Source organism: Branchiostoma belcheri, unplaced genomic scaffold (genome assembly GCF_001625305.1).
Source record: "Branchiostoma belcheri isolate BF01 breed outbred unplaced genomic scaffold, Haploidv18h27 scaffold168, whole genome shotgun sequence".
NCBI lineage: Eukaryota > Metazoa > Chordata > Leptocardii > Amphioxiformes > Branchiostomatidae > Branchiostoma > Branchiostoma belcheri.
In genome coordinates this window covers 457,343-474,246 of record NW_017803135.1, presented here as the reverse complement: position 1 = coordinate 474,246, position 16,904 = coordinate 457,343, and the positions used below count along the sequence as shown (strand labels likewise).

Below are 16,904 nucleotides of genomic sequence, written 5' to 3'. Positions count from 1 at the left end.
TAAAGCACCCCAGTGAAAAATGAACTGTTCCAACTTCTACTCAATCTCAACACAGTGCAAGAGCTACCAACTACCGTTACCAAGTTCCATCTTTATATTTTATATTTTATGTTTAAATCAAAGATTTAAGTTCTTAATCAGGAGAACGTTGCCAAAAACATGTAAAATGTCGGAGGCAAGTCCTTACTCTGGTGGTGCGCCCATGACCGGGATGACGTTTTCGTCCGGCGGTCTGTCCCGTCTCCTTCCCTCCACCCGCGAGATCCCCCCGGATCACGTCGATCCCCGCGCGGTAGTTCCCGCTGCCTCGTCTCTGGATTGGGTTTCCAACTGGCGCATGGCCTAAGGTTAAAAAAGGAAGGTAAAGCAGTCATTCTCAACTGAGGTGAAGCATGATGCATTTTCTAGTAGCTAGTGAAGCAGTGTTCTGCTACAGCTCACATTTATAGTCAAACACACAGGGTCACCCCTACTCTTCTTTGGGTTTCCAACCGGCGCGTGGCCTGAATGTGAAGAAGTCATAACATTTCCGTTTATAGAAATGTGACTTATCCTTTGCAGATCAAAAGAATCTGTGCACTTGTACTGCTGTAACATGGCCTGCTAACAGGAGCTTTGTGAATAACATGATCTCAAACAAAAAGTACATGTATTTTGGATACTATTTTGGAGCAGAAGACATAAAGTCTACAAAAATCTTTGGATGTTCTGTGAGGGCAAGAAATATACAAATTTCGTTGTCAGTAAAAGCCCATACGAGGCCTACAATAATAAAAGCTTTGGACATTCATCAAAATTTTCAATTCTGACAGTTCAGTCTCATACTCACTTGGTTCTTCCTTCTCCTGTCTGGTGTTGGTACTTCCAGCATGATGCACCTAAAGAGAACAAAATTAGTGTTTAGTTACGTTTGCCTTGCATGTGCTGTCCACCTACTCTGTCCAGACAAACAAACCCATGGCTCAGCCACCCAAAACAATACTTCCATTTTCCAACTGCAGTAAATTTTCATGGTATGAATTACTCACATAGAGATGTTTGTACTAACAAACTGTATTAGCAATTGTTTGAGTGTGGACATCATTTGATGACGACTTGGAAAGCTTGGATCACCATTACCGGTAGCATTAGCAACAAATAGACACACAAACCCACAGCTCAGCCACCCAAAACAATACAATGTACTTCCAGCTGCAGTACATTTCCATGGTATGAAGTACTCACATAGATGGGTTTCTGCAGGTTGGTGTCCATACGTAATCTCTTCTGCTTGTCACAATAGATCTTCCAAGAGTCCTCGTTAAAACCGTAGTTAAAGTAGTCAGTGATATCAGCACCTGTTCACATAAAAAAATTGTTGATAATTACGTCAATGAAGGTCAGACATCCAGGTAAAGAGATATACAAGAAAACTCAAGCACCTGTATAGATTTTAAACTGTCAGACGTTTCAAGTAGCTTCCAGTACTTTTCAGTCACTGATGTGGATGCTAACTTCAAACATCATTCAATCCAGTTGCTTGAGTAACAGTTTTCTTGTAAGTGCCAGTTACAAATTGGAGATGTCATACTTTCAGAAACCTTTTTGGGGTTTTTCATCACTTTTAAGGAGTCAAGGATACATACTAACCCCTGTATACCTGTGCCACCCAAAACAATACTTCTGTACTGGATGTAAAAAGAAGGAAAACTCACCAGGCTTCCTCCACGGTTTGTCCTCGAGTGTGTCCAGGTCAAAGTCGATGACAGGCACACCGTTGATGGCCCCCGGGGCAGCGAGGTCAATGCCCTTCACTGTCTTCCCTGCACTGCCGGGAGCTGGAAAAAAAACAGCACAACTTCAAGATATAAGACTTCAAAACTATAATGTTGAAGCAAAACGATTACAGAATCAAGGCAATACTTTTCAATTGTATGATACATCACCTAGCCTGGGTGCCATCCGATTTGTAACGGCTACTTAAAAAAATCAATTTTCGAGCCATTACAAATCGGATGGCACCCAGGCTAACATCACCATGACTTTCAGTCCATTTTGACATACTATGCTTGATAAGTCTCTATGTATATGTAATATATATCTTAAAGCACATAAAAATGCATATAGCTAGAATGTACCTGGTCCACCTCTGCTGTAGGCAGCTGTCTTTTGATGTCCAGGTTCATACTCCATAGCCACTGGAGAAGGATTTCAGAAGTTCAAGTATGTTTTAAACCATGATTAAGCCTAGGGAAAAAATGTTAAGTTTCTTGTTTCCCAACCGACCCTAGAAAAAACTGACAACCCTAGCTTTTTTGTGTGAACCCCTGCAAGGGACATAAATTTTTCGAGCTGATCAACCTTTTCGCTCCATGATCTGACATCTGAGTGATAAAATGTACAATTGGTTTCCTAACATTGACATTGAAAATAAAAGTGTCCTCATGCAAGTTATACTTTGCAAAACTGTATTGTATTAATAAGTTGGACCCCTATATAGATATCACTGAAGAAAATAAAGATAATCCCTAACTACGGACCCTAATTTTTTCAGGACTGAAAGAGGAAACAAAACATTTTTTTCCTAGGCCTAGTTGATTAGTCTCCCTATTGGCTAAATTTTGCTTTTTTATTCAACCCATGTTGTTAGTCTGGTGGAGACTAAAGAGAAGAATAGACAACTCACGGATATGAGGGCGGGGCACTCTTGATGTCCCCGATGGTGACCTGAACGTCATCGTCACTGTCACTGTCATCATCATCACCATCCTCCTCCTGGTTCTCTTCTCCACTCTGGTAAAGAAAATATCATGATTGAAAAAAAAACTCATATTTCCCAAGAACAGTTTGGGACTGGAACTCATTCCTACATTCAACTATTCCTCAATACTCTCCGGAAAAAAACAAACAAAGGCATAACAAGCTTAAGATGGTAAGTCTTGTTGACTCGAAATCTGAAGGTTATGGGTTCAAATCCCTGGCAGGCCCCAGTGTTGTCCCTTAGCACCTATTTCCCCACATGGCCAGGTGAAAATGAGTACATGTACCCAGCTTTAGTTAGTGTTGTCCTCTAAATCACATTAAAGACCCAGCCACGCTTAGTGGAGTAAGGGGTCTTTCCTGGTTTGAGTGAATCAAACCTTAATTTTTGGTCTTACACAGCTTGTAACTGATCAGAACTGGTGTGTCACACCTAAAGGTGATTTACGTCTTGCAAAACAAATAAACAAACATACCAACTCCCCAGCCTCCTTGTCCTCCCCACCTTCAGCTGCCTTCTTGGTGACAAACTCAGGAGCATCAGCAGACAGGTTACTGGTAACGGCAGGCGCAGGCTCCTCTCCATTCCTGTGTTGTATAATAGTGTTAACAGTACAGTGAGTTTTTGCACTGTAGAATTATTCATTTTGAATCAAACTAAATATACTAGTACTTCACAGGATGATAGTGCCTTATTTGAATCAATAAATAATTTCTTATGTTAGTTTTAATGACTGTCATATTATTGAGTTTGACATATTATGAATTTGTACTTACACTGCTTCCTTTTCTTCTGGTGCAGACCTGTTTGAGGGGTGGAAGAATCAACATAATTAAAATGTGCTCTTTCACTGTTTTTAAGAGAAACTGATTATGTCAAGAGGGATATCTAGATTCTGTAGTAGTTAACTTATCGTTCTCTTGATACGGTAAATCATTACATTGTGCAGTATAATTATTAGATACTTACTCCAAAGGTGGAGGTTCCTCTGCCTTAGTCTCTTCTGCCTCCTCATCTGAACAGAAAAATTATTATGGTTTATACCACTATCCAGACAAAGCTAGCAAAATATATCATGTTTCTTTTCTTTCTACAAATTGTAGGGGGAGGGGGGCGTTGAGTTATGATTCTGAAGATAGCTTCACTACATCTACGTATAGTTTAATACTTAGTCATGTACGTTTCCATCAACAAAAGATTTTCAATACACATTACTGAGAAATCTACAAAGCGACAAAAGCTCGACGTGATTTTAGTGGAGTACGTACATGTACCAATTTCTTCTGGTTTCTTGACAAAACAAAAAGCAAAGCCGGTTCTCACGTGCAAAAATCTACGAAATTTCTACCTCAAAAAGCGACACAGTTCAGACCTCTATGACCACAAAGTTGATCTCTACGAAACTTCAATTTCTAAGGATTATTCGGTACTTCTTCAAAACAGAATTTAAGACATCAATCGCTTAGAAAACGCCGTTACAAACCTCCGTATAGCCACTGTTCTTCTTCTTCTACGTCCGCCATTTTGGCACGCTGCAGACGGTCGGGTTCGCCTCGGCAATCTTCGGAAATTCCCCGAACTGTTCCGAGGATTGCCGATCACTCCGAAACCAAGATGGCGGCGCCCATGTGCAGGTAAATCACACTTCAAGTTCATTCTGTCCGATTTTGACTTATTTTACGTCCTCTAAGACAATTATCACCAATGAGAAACATCAGATAACTGTTTCAGGTACAGCTACGCTATGCTGTTTTTGCAAATTTATGTCAATGTGCCCTAATATTTGTTTCAGACACAAGCTGATGGCATTCATCTGCACTAGAACCTTCCAAGTTCAACACAGAAGTCTTCCGTGGACTTTGAAGCCAGTTCAGTTTTTCAGCACCTCTTCTTCTTGCCCAAGACTCTTACCATCTAAATCTAATTATTATAATGAAACAACACTTCTGCAAGCAACCAACATGTTCTGGTGGCGAAGAAGAAACGTCACAACTTTGAAATATGATTGTCTCGAAACCTCTGCCATTGGCTGTCGTAGTTTGTCCTCATCTGCATCGACCAATGGCAGCATTGGCAAAACCTTTCCCATTGGCTGTTATAGGTTTTCCTCATTCATATCGACCAATAACAGCGTTAGCAAGACTTTTCCCATTGGTTGCCATAGTTTTTCCACATCCACATCGACCAATGACAGCGATCATAGCTCTACCAGACCTCATTCAGAAGTCAAACTTCCTTCAAATGTGAAGATCAAGACTTTAGATGCTGTTGGGCAAAGGATCAGGCCTGGAACCATCCACCTTTTTGACCAGGAGGGAAAGAGCATGGGCGCTGTGCACAGCGTCCATGCTCTGAAACTGACAAATGATCCTGAAAACAGTGGCATTAGGTTAGTTCTAATCGACGCAGAGGCGAAACCTTATCCAGCCTACCAACTCATGACTCCACAACAACTACTGGACGAGAGAGCAAAACTGAGGGAAGAGAAGAAGGCAAATAAAGGAGTGGGGGCTGTGCACACCATGAAATTCTCCGCGGACATCACGAAACACGACCTCTCACACAAGGTTCACAAGATCGACAGTTTCATTGAGAAAAAGTCTGTCGTCAAGATTTCCATCAGTAATCCCAGGAATAGTAAGAAAACAACAGACGATATGGTAATTATGTTTACCTTAATCTGTATCTGTATAGCCGGTATAACCGCCTTTCGGCGTAACACACCAGCTAATAACACTTAATAATGAAGAAATCATTCTGTTACTACTTCTCCAAACAAATAAGGTCAATGACCTGAACCAGAGGGCAGTCAGCATGGTCACTGAATGTGTGATAGCTATAATTGTGTTGGGTTACATTATGTAGCAAGTGACAGGACTGAGTTGGAGGGGCTGGTCACCTTATATATGAATATGCTTGGGTAAGAATAAATAGTAGTATTTTGTTGGGCTAGAGTAGATCATGTGAAACATTGTGTGTTCATGAAATTATTATGTAGCATGTACAGGTGTGGGAACAAATTTTGAACTTAACTTGTTCTTTTATGTTGTTTTCTCAATGGTAAACACTTGAATGTGCCTCTTAGGTGAAGCTAGCAGACAACATTCTGAAGTCGCTGACTAACAAAGCCGTGTACCAGACTCCTCCTATACTGAAGGGAACTGCAGTCAACTGTGTGATCAGGCCAGCGTCAGACAAGGACGCCAGTATGGGCAAGAAGAAATAAACACCAGGGACCTTTTTCAGACACATTGTTTTTGTCTGAGGTACCACAAATGGACACAAGAAATTATGACTCGAGAATTTATTGTACTACTACTAGCTGTAAATCGTGAAAAGTTTTTGGTGGACTTTTATTGGTCAGACAGCATCCAATGGGCCACTTGCAAATTGACTTGAACGATTGCATTTAACCAAGGAATTAAATTGGTATAGCCCGGAGAACAAAAACCACTGTCATCGCTGGTCTTAAAAACTGCATATAATCTATCCCTTGCCTAGTAGTACATATTCTAAACCTAAGGGACCTACTGGCTATGTGAACAATCTTGTATCTGCTTGAATTTTTTATGCTGCTCTACAGAATAAAATAGTTTCTTGGAATATGTCAATAAAGACGATCATACATTAACATCTACATTATGTATATGAATAAAAACAATAAATGTGTAGATGTATGCTGAATTCCTGTTGGCTCCTTTCGTACTGCCTGTCAATCTTCCCCCACCCACGTGCTGTCAACCTACTCTGGACAAACATACATACAAAACAAAAGAATAGTTCCAACTAATAATCAGATTTGTTGCCCCTGACGGAACGGTTTAATATCAACCAATCAGTTGTACAACATACAAAAGTATTGAGTAAACATGGAACAGGAAGGTGTAAAATATTTCCTGGTATATAATCATGATACATTGTATATAATCACTTTACTTTACAATACATATTGTAACATTTGATAGATGAATGTAGAAAGGTAACAAAGTATCCATGGTTTGATAGAGTTGTAAAAATTTGAGAAGATTGATAAGAAAAAATAATACATATCTTGCAGGTAATAATTGTTTGGCTCTGCATCATTCTGATTTCATTATAAATTAAATTATAAATTAAACAAAAATTGTCTCCACATAGGTATACCCTTTATCAAAGATACATGTACATAGTATCCTTGCAAACTTTCAAAGTTTGGATATAGTCACAGAGGGTTTTCCTAATTGCACAACTATCAAGTACCCCTTCAGTACAACTGAACATTATAAAACGAAACAAAAAAACAACTTCCAAAGACTTCTGATGAACCGTCTTGTCATGCCATTACTCTCAGTTGGACCTCCTCTGATGATTCACCTTTACCCTCTGACCCTTTGACCTCCGACCTTTTGACCTCCGTAGTTTCACCACAGCTACTAGTATTAGCTGTAGCTGGATCCTTGGTAGTTTCACTACTACCAACATCTGTACAGCCTTTCTCCTCAAGATAGTCTATTGTTTCTAAAGTCCCAATGACAAGACTATCCCCTGCAATGTCTTCTTCCCTGGTAGGTTTTTGAGGACTTTCTGTTAACCTGTCTCCTTCCTCAACATTGTCTACTGTTTCTAAAGTCCCAATGACAAGACTTCCTTCCGCAGCGTCTTCAGTGAGTATTTGACGATTTTCTGCTATCCTGTCTGTAGCAGAATCTGTGCTGCTGTCTTCTCCATGACAAGTGTCAGCCTGCATTTCACACAGGTCTCCACAGGGGGCACTAGTGCCTGATGTAGTGTGTTCCTCTTCAGGGAGAAGTAAGGCAGGGTTTATTGAGTCTTCCTCCTCGCTGGGTGTGTTTTTCTCTGCTGGTGTTTTCTTCTCTTTGTATCCAGTCAGCCGAGAAGCGAAGTTACTCTTCCTTTTCCCCACCTTTCTGGGCTTTTGAAGGGAAAAGAATGGATAGAAATAGCTTAGAAACAAGGAATGGGAGTTTTCAGACTGAGTGAATGTTGGATTGTCCAGACCCCTGGAAAGCGTTTCATGTTCTGTGAATGTACTGGAACTGTGAAAGGAATCACTTGATGTAATTCAATCAGGCATTACACCACTGTACGAGACTTAGTTGAGGTGAAATGAACTAAACTATTTTTAGTTTAAACTTTAACCAGAGACTTGAACCTACCCTAGGTGGCAGACTTGTCTTGGCATCATGGACTGCTTTCACATGCCTCCTCAAGGAGATCTAAGGAGGATAAAAAAGTGGGTGGACATTTATCAAGAAAACAAAACACTCAAAATTACAGAACAACTTTGTTAGAGTTATCATAGACACACACACAGAGAAAAAGCTTAGACACCCAAAAGAATACTTATGTATCCAGAAGAAAATACAGATGCATACTTGTTATTAGTGTTAGAAGCTTACCTCATGCGCAAATGTCTTACTACAGTCCTGCTGGGTACAGCTGAAGGGACGTCTGGACTCATGGTAACTCTGGATGTGGGTCTTCAGGTTAGACATCTGTGGATGCGAGCAAATAAAGTTTAGTAAAAACGATTTCTTCTACTTTATTCCTGGACACAAAATTATGACACCTCACCAACATGTTACTACATTATAGTAAGACACACGTTCATGGTTGCAAGGCACGAGTATTTGAGTAGAATGTATGAAAGCTACGCCTTACCTTTATAGGAGTTGATCCCTTACCTTAGTGTAAGACCGTTTGCAGTAACTGTTGTTGATCCCCTTACCTTAGTGTAAGACCGTTTGCAGTAACTGTTGTTGATCCCCTTACCTATGCAAATTTTACTTGTGTTGTGCGGATGCCTCTCCTTCATGTGTGCCTGCAGTACCGACCACTTGTCAAAGGTGGCGCCGCAGTCCTGTAGGCGACAGTTGTACCCTAGGAAACAACAAAAGTCTGTCCATATACAGCAATCAAGACAATGGAGGGGAACAACTTGGTAGAGCATGCATAGCCCAGTGTCCTCTGATCTAGTCCACTGGTAGTGGTGTGTGTTCAACTCTCATACTCTCAAATCTCAACTCCTGTACACACAGGCCACTACAGCAGGAGGCTTGTCCACTGGTAGTAGTGTGTGTTCAACTCCCAATTGCTGAGTGCTAAGTGTGCTGAGAGAAAGCAGTATTGTATGTATGTGCCATTTGAGTCTTTGGTATGACTCTACCAAACACTCTACCCTCTTGGCCACTGCTCTGGTTTCAGACACAACAGTGTACCATATTTAGAAAAGAGATAGTCAAAGTACAGAACTACAAAAACATGAAAGGTTTAAGTTTTAAGAATTCTCTCACCTTCATGGACTTTTAAATGTCTGTTTAACTTGCTGGGAAGCAGGAACCTCTTGTTACATTTCTCACAACTGCAGAAATGGAATTTAGAAAAAAAGAAGGTAAGAATGCAAACTTCATACATATAAGTTATAACTTATAATAAAGTACTAGCCCTTTTTACCAAACCCATTTTAGTTGCCAAGTCTCTTTAGTCCTCTCCCCAATTTGCATGTAGGCATGTTCCTAACACCTGTGCAATCGCAGCCTTTAAGTGTTGAACTGATGCAGGGTTTACAATCAGATGATACACATGATACATATAACATATTAGGTCCACACACTTTTTGTGGAACTATTGCAAGGGTCTGTGCGGCTGCCATTTGGCGCCACCAGGTGATCTCAATAAGACTTTCCTTAACCGAAGTTAGGTACCCATTCACACTTGGCCAGAGTGAGGAAAGTCGTGTCAAGTGCCTTTCCCAAGGGCACAATGTCGGGGCGCATGTCCAGACATGTCCCGGGTACTACTCGGGATCAAACCCTCTTGTATGGCAGAGAGCAAACTTACGGGAAGGGTAATACGCCTGTGTGTTCATACTCATGGATCCTGAGCTGACGATGTTTCTGGAAACCCTTGGTACATTCACCATAGGTGCACTGTGGAAACACAAAAATCAATCAGTCAGTCAATCAGTTCATCAATCAATCAATAGACCAACCAGACTTCTTGTGGTATCAGTTATGGATTCCCTTTTTGTAACAATGCTGGAGATAGGCTTCATGTACCGGTAATGTGAACTTTAGGCCACACCAATTTAATTTGTTGGTTCTCGGATTCGCCTCTTCATTTTTTCTGATTCTTGCATCTATCATTGCAGTGGTTTGATTAAAAGTTCAAAATTCAATGTTTAAATTTTAACCCAGCCTTTTGTGTTGACTAAGCCTATAATAGGATGCCTATAGCTAGACCTGTTTTTATTTTCATTTTTTTCCCCTGTCGCTTCTCCGAGAACCAACTTTGGCCTTATGTGCATCTCTTGTGGTAATGCAATTTTAGACACAGGTGTGCTGTATTCAGTTCTGTAGTACAGTACTAGTCAGTAGTCATAAAAGGAAAACGTAGTTGCAGTGAGGTGGACCAAAAGCCACAAAACTGAAAACACTGCAACAGTTTCGTGATTTACGGTAAGCAGTACTAGCCTGGGTGCCATCCTTTGTAGTTTCCGCCCGCTCCCGTGGATCCTGGCGATGGGAGGTTGGTTGTGCTGACAAACTGGTCACTGCAGCCGGCCCACGTGCAACTGGGGATGGACACAAAAACAAAAGTACATGTACATGTACTATAATAATTGTAAATTTGTAATTGACCTCCAGCTCTGACCATCAAAATTTCTTCAAATGTTGCTGTTGCTTTGTATTTGCACGAGTGATCGAGGTTAGTTAAAATTGCTTTCAAGAAATCAAAGGCCTTCTACACAACGGTTGGCATTAAATGAGATTTTTGTCGAGTTTTTCTTCTTCCTTCCGTAACAACTACCGAGTAGATTGTAAGTAAGAAAACACTTTTTTATACAAGCTGGTAGGCCAAGCTGTAATTGGGCTCTGTCCTTTTTCTTCGCCAGACGGATTATGTACTCAATACGGCACTGTCCCTACTGATTTATCCGAAAATTATTGTTGACGTCACCTCTCGCGTTTCATCTTTTCATTCTTGTCACCTGACGGTTGAAATCTCGATCCCTTTTCAGAACAGCTGGGGCTAGCTTTTGTCGCACAAAACCAGACAACACGGAAAGTTACCTGTTAACAATGGCCCACCTTAGCAAGATACGGGCACAGTAATCCAGCAGTAGCCTCTACCAGGCACCGCGTAGAACTTGGCCGAAATTGGGATATAGTATACCAGAGAAGATCCCGGGCCATAGAAGGTCGCTTGGATCTATCTTCTCTGGTATACCATCCATTTCGGCCAACTTCTACTATTTTTCCAGCGATCCGCGGTGCCTGGTAGAGGCTAATCCAGCAGTGTCTTTGTTTAATGTTGTCAGGCCCGGTCGTTAAGTATGGTGTAATTCAACCTATAGAGAAACCCACGTAGATATCAAAGTTTCGGGCGGATTTGTATGATAAGCTCCTCTTAGTATTATCGGGCCTCTTATTTCTAGTTTCTATGGGAAGCAAAAAGTGATAATGAAAACTTTAATATTGGTCTTTTCTGTACGAAATTCAATGATACCGGATATTAGCACATATACGAATCACTACAGCCGCGTGTACAGACCGCATTGTTGTTACGGAAGGAAGAAGAAAAACTCGACAAAAATCTCATTTAATGCCAACCGTTGTGTAGAAGGCCTTTGATTTCTTGAAAGCAATTTTAACTAACCTCGATCAAAGCTGCGGTTGAGTTTGATGTGCAGATATCAATGCGTGATACTGACGATTCTACTCCATTACGATGTTTGGCTCTGAATTTTAGACTTTACAATCCTGCAGTTCTTTTTCGTACAACTTAATTAGTCTGACGACATAGACTATCCAGTCCTATCTTGTTACTGTTTATACTTTTCAGTAGGCAAAGGAGGTCCTTGAATAGATCGACGCGTCGCGAGCATACCTTACATACTGTAAGTCACAACACATCATTGATTTCACTCAGGTGCAGTACATTCTGTTGACATGCATGTCAGTTACTACTACTAATGTTTTATTTGAAATCCATTAAATTGACATACAAATCCAATCTACATTATGAAAAATTTAAACTGTTCTCCAACTCATAAATTTGACTCACCGGAATTTTCGACTGAAAATCCAATCTACGCTTCCTGGATTCATTAGAAACACAGTGTACACACATATGTAACATAACAAACACTCAACATAACACGCAGACAAGACTTAAACTGTGCATACAAAGCAACAGCAACATTTGAAGAAATTTTGATGGTCAGAGCTGGAGGTCAATTACAAATTTACAATTATTATAGTACATGTACATGTACTTTTGTTTTTGTGTCCATCCCCAGTTGCACGTGGGCCGGCTGCAGTGACCAGTTTGTCAGCACAACCAACCTCAAAAAACACATCGCCAGGATACACGAGGGGAAGCCTTATAAGGTACTGCTTAATAGCCTGGGTGCCATCCTTCGTAGTTTCTGCCCACTCCCTGTCGCTGGGCACGGGAGCGGGCGGAAACTACAAAGGATGGCACCAGTAACTCGAGAGCAAATGTGTCCCCATGTAGATATAGAGTTACGGGGACCTGTGTGTGTTTTTGTAACACAGGTGTATGACAATATTTAACACAGGTGTATGACAATATAGAGTTTTTGTTGAGATTTAAATGAAATGAAATACTGTGATGGTCCTCATCAGACTAACAACGCTAACTGGAAAATAGTCAACTTTAGCTAAACGGGGAGAATAATTGGCCAAAGGAATTTAGGAACCATAGAGTTCAATTATGTTATGAGCACCTTTAGATACCACGGCTCACTTTCCTGACCAATTACTGGTCCTATTTTTGCCGCCAATTCTACTATCTATAACCCCTTGGGAAAACCTGGTGGAGGCTACTCTCAGTTTTTGAAACTTGTCCAGCGCATGTAGAGATCAAACGAATTCCAGGTGCGAGAATCACATTCAGTGAAAGGACTTATCTACACTCTTTTAAAGTCGTTGAAAACACCATTTTGCCCCGCAACAGAAAGACAATTGCAACTTTCTCAGCATTTCTATTTCGTTACTGAGATCAAAATTACGTCTCCTGGGAAAGACAGAGATATTAAAAGGCGGATACAGAGATAAGACGTTGTGAGGCGGCATCTTCATCTATTGTTAGAACCAAACCCATTTTCTGTGGACACTGAGTGCCTTTTTAAGGTAACTGGATTTAAACACAAAGCGGCTTTGTTCAATGATAATTCGCACTTTCTCTCGTTTCCCCAACAATAATTCGTTTATATAAAAAAAGTGCCCTCCTTTATTACAGTTAATAATTCTAGCGGCAAAACCTAATAAATATAGAAAGCAATTGAAAAGACGAACAGAATGTAGGATGGAATTCTTTGCAGCAGGCTAGCTTTATAATTAGGCACGGTAAATGTACGCTTTAGAAATGTATGTGTTAATGATGAGGATTAACATAACTATTTTGTTGTATGTACGAAAATATTTTGCTGTATGTATACTGTGTATATACTGTATTTTATTGTGTGTACACATATAACGTTACATATACATGCATATCTCATGTGTGATGAAAACCCCATACGAGCTCTTAATTCATAATAGACTGACAATATAGCTTAGGAGGAAGTTATTGAATTAAAAAAACACCAAATTGTACAAAAAAATGCCTAAAACGTTTTTGAATATACACTTTTTCAAATATATGTAGACACATACATATACCTATACATGTAATGATTATAAAGCCACACAAGTTCTTAATGCATATTAAGCATCTAGCTTAGAAGGAAGTTATTGAATAAAAAATGGCCAAATTGTACAAAAATTGCCCAAAACGTTTTTCAATGTACGTATGTACTACTTATATAACTAAATATACAAGCGAACTCACCATGTCGCCAGAATCATGTGTATTTAGGAGGAAGTTATGGAATGAATAAAATCGCCAAATTGTACCAAAAATTCCGGAAAAGTTCCCTAATGTAAACATATATGTTCAAGCGAACTCACCATTTGGCCAGAATCATGTGCATGGAGTCGAAGTGCGCCGCGTGAAGGTGCCGGCTCTGGCCTGTTGCCGTGGTAGGTTCGCTGTTAGCACCGGCGGCTGAGGGGCGAGGGGTGTCCGAAGGGAGCCCATGATTCTGACGTCCTGTTCGCAGCGCGGTTTGAAGCTTTGTGTGATATTGTCACTGGAGACAACCTGCTGTACCGAGGCCATCCCCGGGGGGAACACGCCTTGGGAGGAAGTGTCAGGGAAAACGTCTCAGCGGAACAATTCGTGTGGTGCTCTCGTACAAAAAGGTAGATTGAATCTAGACGAAGGTTTATAATAACTGGATTGTTAAGAAGCTATATCCGGTAACAATACAATTTCCCTCTGTCTTCTCCAGATCTCAATAAAAATACAAACTGTACCACCAGCCTCTACAGACCAGAACAATAGTGACACCCCCGATAACAGATCTGACTAAGAAGCCTAGGGGTGCTAAATGACACTATAACCTCGACTAAGGATTAATACTAATGGATCATCTGACCTGTCAAAAGCCTACGTGCATATTCGCCACGGTGTCCACTTTTGGCCTCGGGAAACACAATGAATACGTTCAAACCTGCACGTAGCAACTCCTGTGGGTTGATACTATTCCATTCTTCAGATGCCGCTAAAAGACTCACACTCAAGCCAAAGGGTAGAACCTTCTGTTTATCCATTCGCCATCGGGACTTAATGATGACAGATTAACTCCCCTGCCGATACTTGCCGATTGTGTCTTGAAACTTGAGTCCAAATCTCCAGACAATCATCAAAGATCACCTGAAGTTACACAAAAACTGTTTCCTGTAAGGTCTATAAAAAGTTTATGACTGCTAATAGAGTGATCATTCGTTTCCTTCTTTTTATGTCTGAAGACTATAAAACACTTTTAATGGCTGATGGCCAGACGGTGCAGTGTTAGATGAAAGAGCTAAACCGCCTCTTCAGCAGTTTAGAGTCGTTACTAGTAATATAGTATAAAGTCTTGCTATTATTCTATTGACTTAAAGTTTCTTCTTGTCTTAGACAGCCTATACCACCTGCTGCTAGAGAAGTCGTAATCTGCCCACTAAAAGTTGTTCCTGGTCATGTTTGATTCCGGTGGCATCAATCACTCCCAGCGGGGGGCCGCGACACGACGGCGGGTCACGGGGCGGTCACAAGGACACCAGGTTCTACTCAGAGAGCCTCAGATATTGGAATTTTCCCGCAGATCTTTTGGTGACTGCCTGGCAGTGGTAAATTGGCAGGACAGTATCATTAATTAATAATAGATAAGGATAAAGGATACCAGTACAAAAAAAAGAAAGCTAAAAACACGTCAAAATAAGCCATAAGTCGGACACCAGGTTCTACTCAGGAAGCCTCAGTCAGTGGAAGTTTCCCGCAGCTAGATCTTTCGGTGACTGCCTGGCAGTGAAACTGGCAAGATATCAGGACAGCGTCCAATACGTTTGCCGGCAAATAAAAAGTACCAGGTCACAGGGCGGTCACAAGGACACCAGGTTCTACTCAGGTAGCCTCAGTCAGTGGAATCGTCCAGTAAATCTTTTGATTGATCTTTCGAATAGCAAGACTGTATCGTTAGCAGGAAAGTAGCCAATGCGAATACTTTTAGCTGGCGAAGAAATATCATTGCAATAATGAAAGACCGATAAATACGCCGAAGCCTGAACTCTACGTGTAGAGTGCAGTCAGTACCAGGCAGTTAAGGCGAATCATGACAAACTTCTAGCCTAAAACTGATACAAGAATTCACAACAATGTTTAGAGGTTCCTCTGCACGGGGCACTTTAAACCAGTCATGCACGTACCCACCTATTAAAAATTTCTGAAAAGACATAATAGACATGGCAACCACTAACTCCTGATTTGTTTGACTTCTCAAAGAAATTACCTATTATCTGTTTCTCCTACTTTGTACTTCATGATCGTAATGGATGTGAAATTTGTAAATGTGCATTTGGTGTTCCTCAACTTTTGTTAAATTTGATACCCCATTTAGTTGTATTCGTTCGTTGCTTTATATCACTTGCTTTTAAGACTTCTCGGCCAGATTTATGGGACAAAACAGACTCAGTACTTCTCTTCCGTCACTCAAGGACTAAAGTAGGACCTTCTGCTATTTTTAAACACACGTGCAGGCCCGGCACGTGTCGGGAGCAGGTCGAATCTGGGTCAGGGAAGACTGCGGTCAGCGCACTGCCATTTATCACTGCCTGTTTTACAGTATTGTCTTACTAGAACTACTTTAGTATCCTTACAACTGGTTCTGTGGCTACAAGGTCTGTGGCTCAAAGGTTTTCACTAGCCGATTCTGGTCAAACTTGAGAGAAAAGGTGGCTTCTACCAGGCTTCGGGAGGGGGCTGAAAAGAGTAGAAATTGACCAATTAGACAGATAACACGCCAGGCCAGGTGAGTTGGTTCGGGTACGGCAAACCCGCGGCACTCATTAACTGATTAAGCAGACCAATATCAACATCTCTCAGCATGTAATCTGTGAATTTGGCCAATTTCTACTTTTTCCAGGCGCTTCTGACGTCTTGTACAGGCTAGAAGACTGGTGAAACGAACAACTTCAGAAAAATGTAAAGCCTCCTCAACTTCGAGGCTGAAATGGAGTGTATCATCATGATCACTCCGGTTTGTTCGATTATTATCGGGAAACAATATTCCGCTTGGACTCCTCACTAGATTTGCCCTCTTCTTCACTGTACAAACGTTGTTTGGTAAAGGCATCCAATGCTAGTCCAGGGGGTAGAAAATGTTCTGGATGAGGAAATCTGTCTGATATTTCACATATACTACCATTTTGTAGCACATTTTCGTCATCATGTCATACTTAAAGCGTTTGAAATAGCCTAGGAACAAGGTAGGCGAGTAGTCCGGAGTGATTCTTTGGTAGGTAGAACCAGCATACGACTAAAGAACAGTGATACATGCCAGATAAGTCAGATAATGTTTGCCTCATCACCAAATGCCAAAAGCAGCTAGTAGCAGATTTACCTGGCATTCATCATCATTAATTGGTGAATCACAGTTTGAAGCGCTTTTGCCAATCTATCATCCATGCGGCCTTCAGTTTTGGCACTTCAAACTACAGACCAGGCATCAAGTCTTTAGTAACTCTCCATCACTGAACACGCGAGAAACCTTTTC

The 16,904-nt window shown here is 40.9% G+C and overlaps 3 protein-coding genes across 3 annotated transcripts; 1 reads left to right on the top strand and 2 right to left on the bottom strand.

Moving 5' to 3' along the window:
- Positions 1 to 469: 469 nt before the first annotated feature.
- LOC109466469 (pre-mRNA 3'-end-processing factor FIP1-like) lies at positions 470 to 4,289 on the bottom strand. The gene is made up of 11 exons (XM_019764190.1): positions 4,224 to 4,289; positions 3,710 to 3,755; positions 3,517 to 3,543; positions 3,216 to 3,327; positions 2,666 to 2,772; positions 2,168 to 2,177; positions 2,044 to 2,059; positions 1,695 to 1,817; positions 1,225 to 1,337; positions 811 to 878; positions 470 to 503 (listed from the first exon to the last, which is right to left on the bottom strand). Exons 1-11 carry the CDS (start codon positions 4,261 to 4,263, stop codon positions 470 to 472), a joined length of 696 nt encoding a protein of 231 aa, XP_019619749.1. The 5' UTR covers positions 4,264 to 4,289.
- Positions 4,290 to 4,331: 42 nt separating this feature from the next.
- LOC109466506 lies at positions 4,332 to 6,424 on the top strand. Its single transcript, XM_019764233.1, has 3 exons — positions 4,332 to 4,374; positions 4,533 to 5,400; positions 5,826 to 6,424. The coding sequence occupies exons 1-3, from the start codon at positions 4,355 to 4,357 to the stop codon at positions 5,964 to 5,966; spliced, it is 1,029 nt and encodes a 342-aa protein (XP_019619792.1). The 5' UTR covers positions 4,332 to 4,354; the 3' UTR covers positions 5,967 to 6,424.
- Positions 6,425 to 6,559: 135 nt separating this feature from the next.
- Positions 6,560 to 10,976, bottom strand: LOC109466468 (zinc finger protein 85-like). The gene is made up of 8 exons (XM_019764189.1): positions 10,916 to 10,976; positions 10,213 to 10,313; positions 9,581 to 9,669; positions 9,034 to 9,101; positions 8,469 to 8,620; positions 8,140 to 8,235; positions 7,897 to 7,956; positions 6,560 to 7,655 (listed from the first exon to the last, which is right to left on the bottom strand). Exons 1-8 carry the CDS (start codon positions 10,974 to 10,976, stop codon positions 7,053 to 7,055), a joined length of 1,230 nt encoding a protein of 409 aa, XP_019619748.1. The 3' UTR covers positions 6,560 to 7,052.
- Positions 10,977 to 16,904: the final 5,928 nt, after the last annotated feature.

What these genes read in the sequence shown, in the direction of transcription:
- LOC109466469 (XM_019764190.1), bottom strand. Translation starts at nt 4,263, where the DNA reads ATGGCGGACGTAGAAGAAGAAGAACAGTGGCTATACGGAG. An exon ending in ACCTGCAGAAACCCATCTAT is followed by an intron (nt 879 to 1,224) that starts GTGAGTACTTCA and finishes TGTTCTCTTTAG; the next exon opens with GTGCATCATGCTGGAAGTAC. An exon ending in AGTGAGTATGAGACTGAACT is followed by an intron (nt 504 to 810) that starts GTCAGAATTGAA and finishes CTTCACATTCAG; the next exon opens with GCCACGCGCCGGTTGGAAAC.
- LOC109466506 (XM_019764233.1), top strand. Translation starts at nt 4,355, where the DNA reads ATGGCGGCGCCCATGTGCAG. An exon ending in ATGGCGGCGCCCATGTGCAG is followed by an intron (nt 4,375 to 4,532) that starts GTAAATCACACT and finishes TATTTGTTTCAG; the next exon opens with ACACAAGCTGATGGCATTCA. An exon ending in AGAAAACAACAGACGATATG is followed by an intron (nt 5,401 to 5,825) that starts GTAATTATGTTT and finishes TGTGCCTCTTAG; the next exon opens with GTGAAGCTAGCAGACAACAT.
- LOC109466468 (XM_019764189.1), bottom strand. Translation starts at nt 10,976, where the DNA reads ATGGATGGTATACCAGAGAAGATAGATCCAAGCGACCTTCTATGGCCC. An exon ending in ATGGCCCGGGATCTTCTCTG is followed by an intron (nt 10,314 to 10,915) that starts GTATACTATATC and finishes GTCCATCCCCAG; the next exon opens with TTGCACGTGGGCCGGCTGCA. An exon ending in ACATTTAAAAGTCCATGAAG is followed by an intron (nt 8,621 to 9,033) that starts GTGAGAGAATTC and finishes GTTGTTTCCTAG; the next exon opens with GGTACAACTGTCGCCTACAG.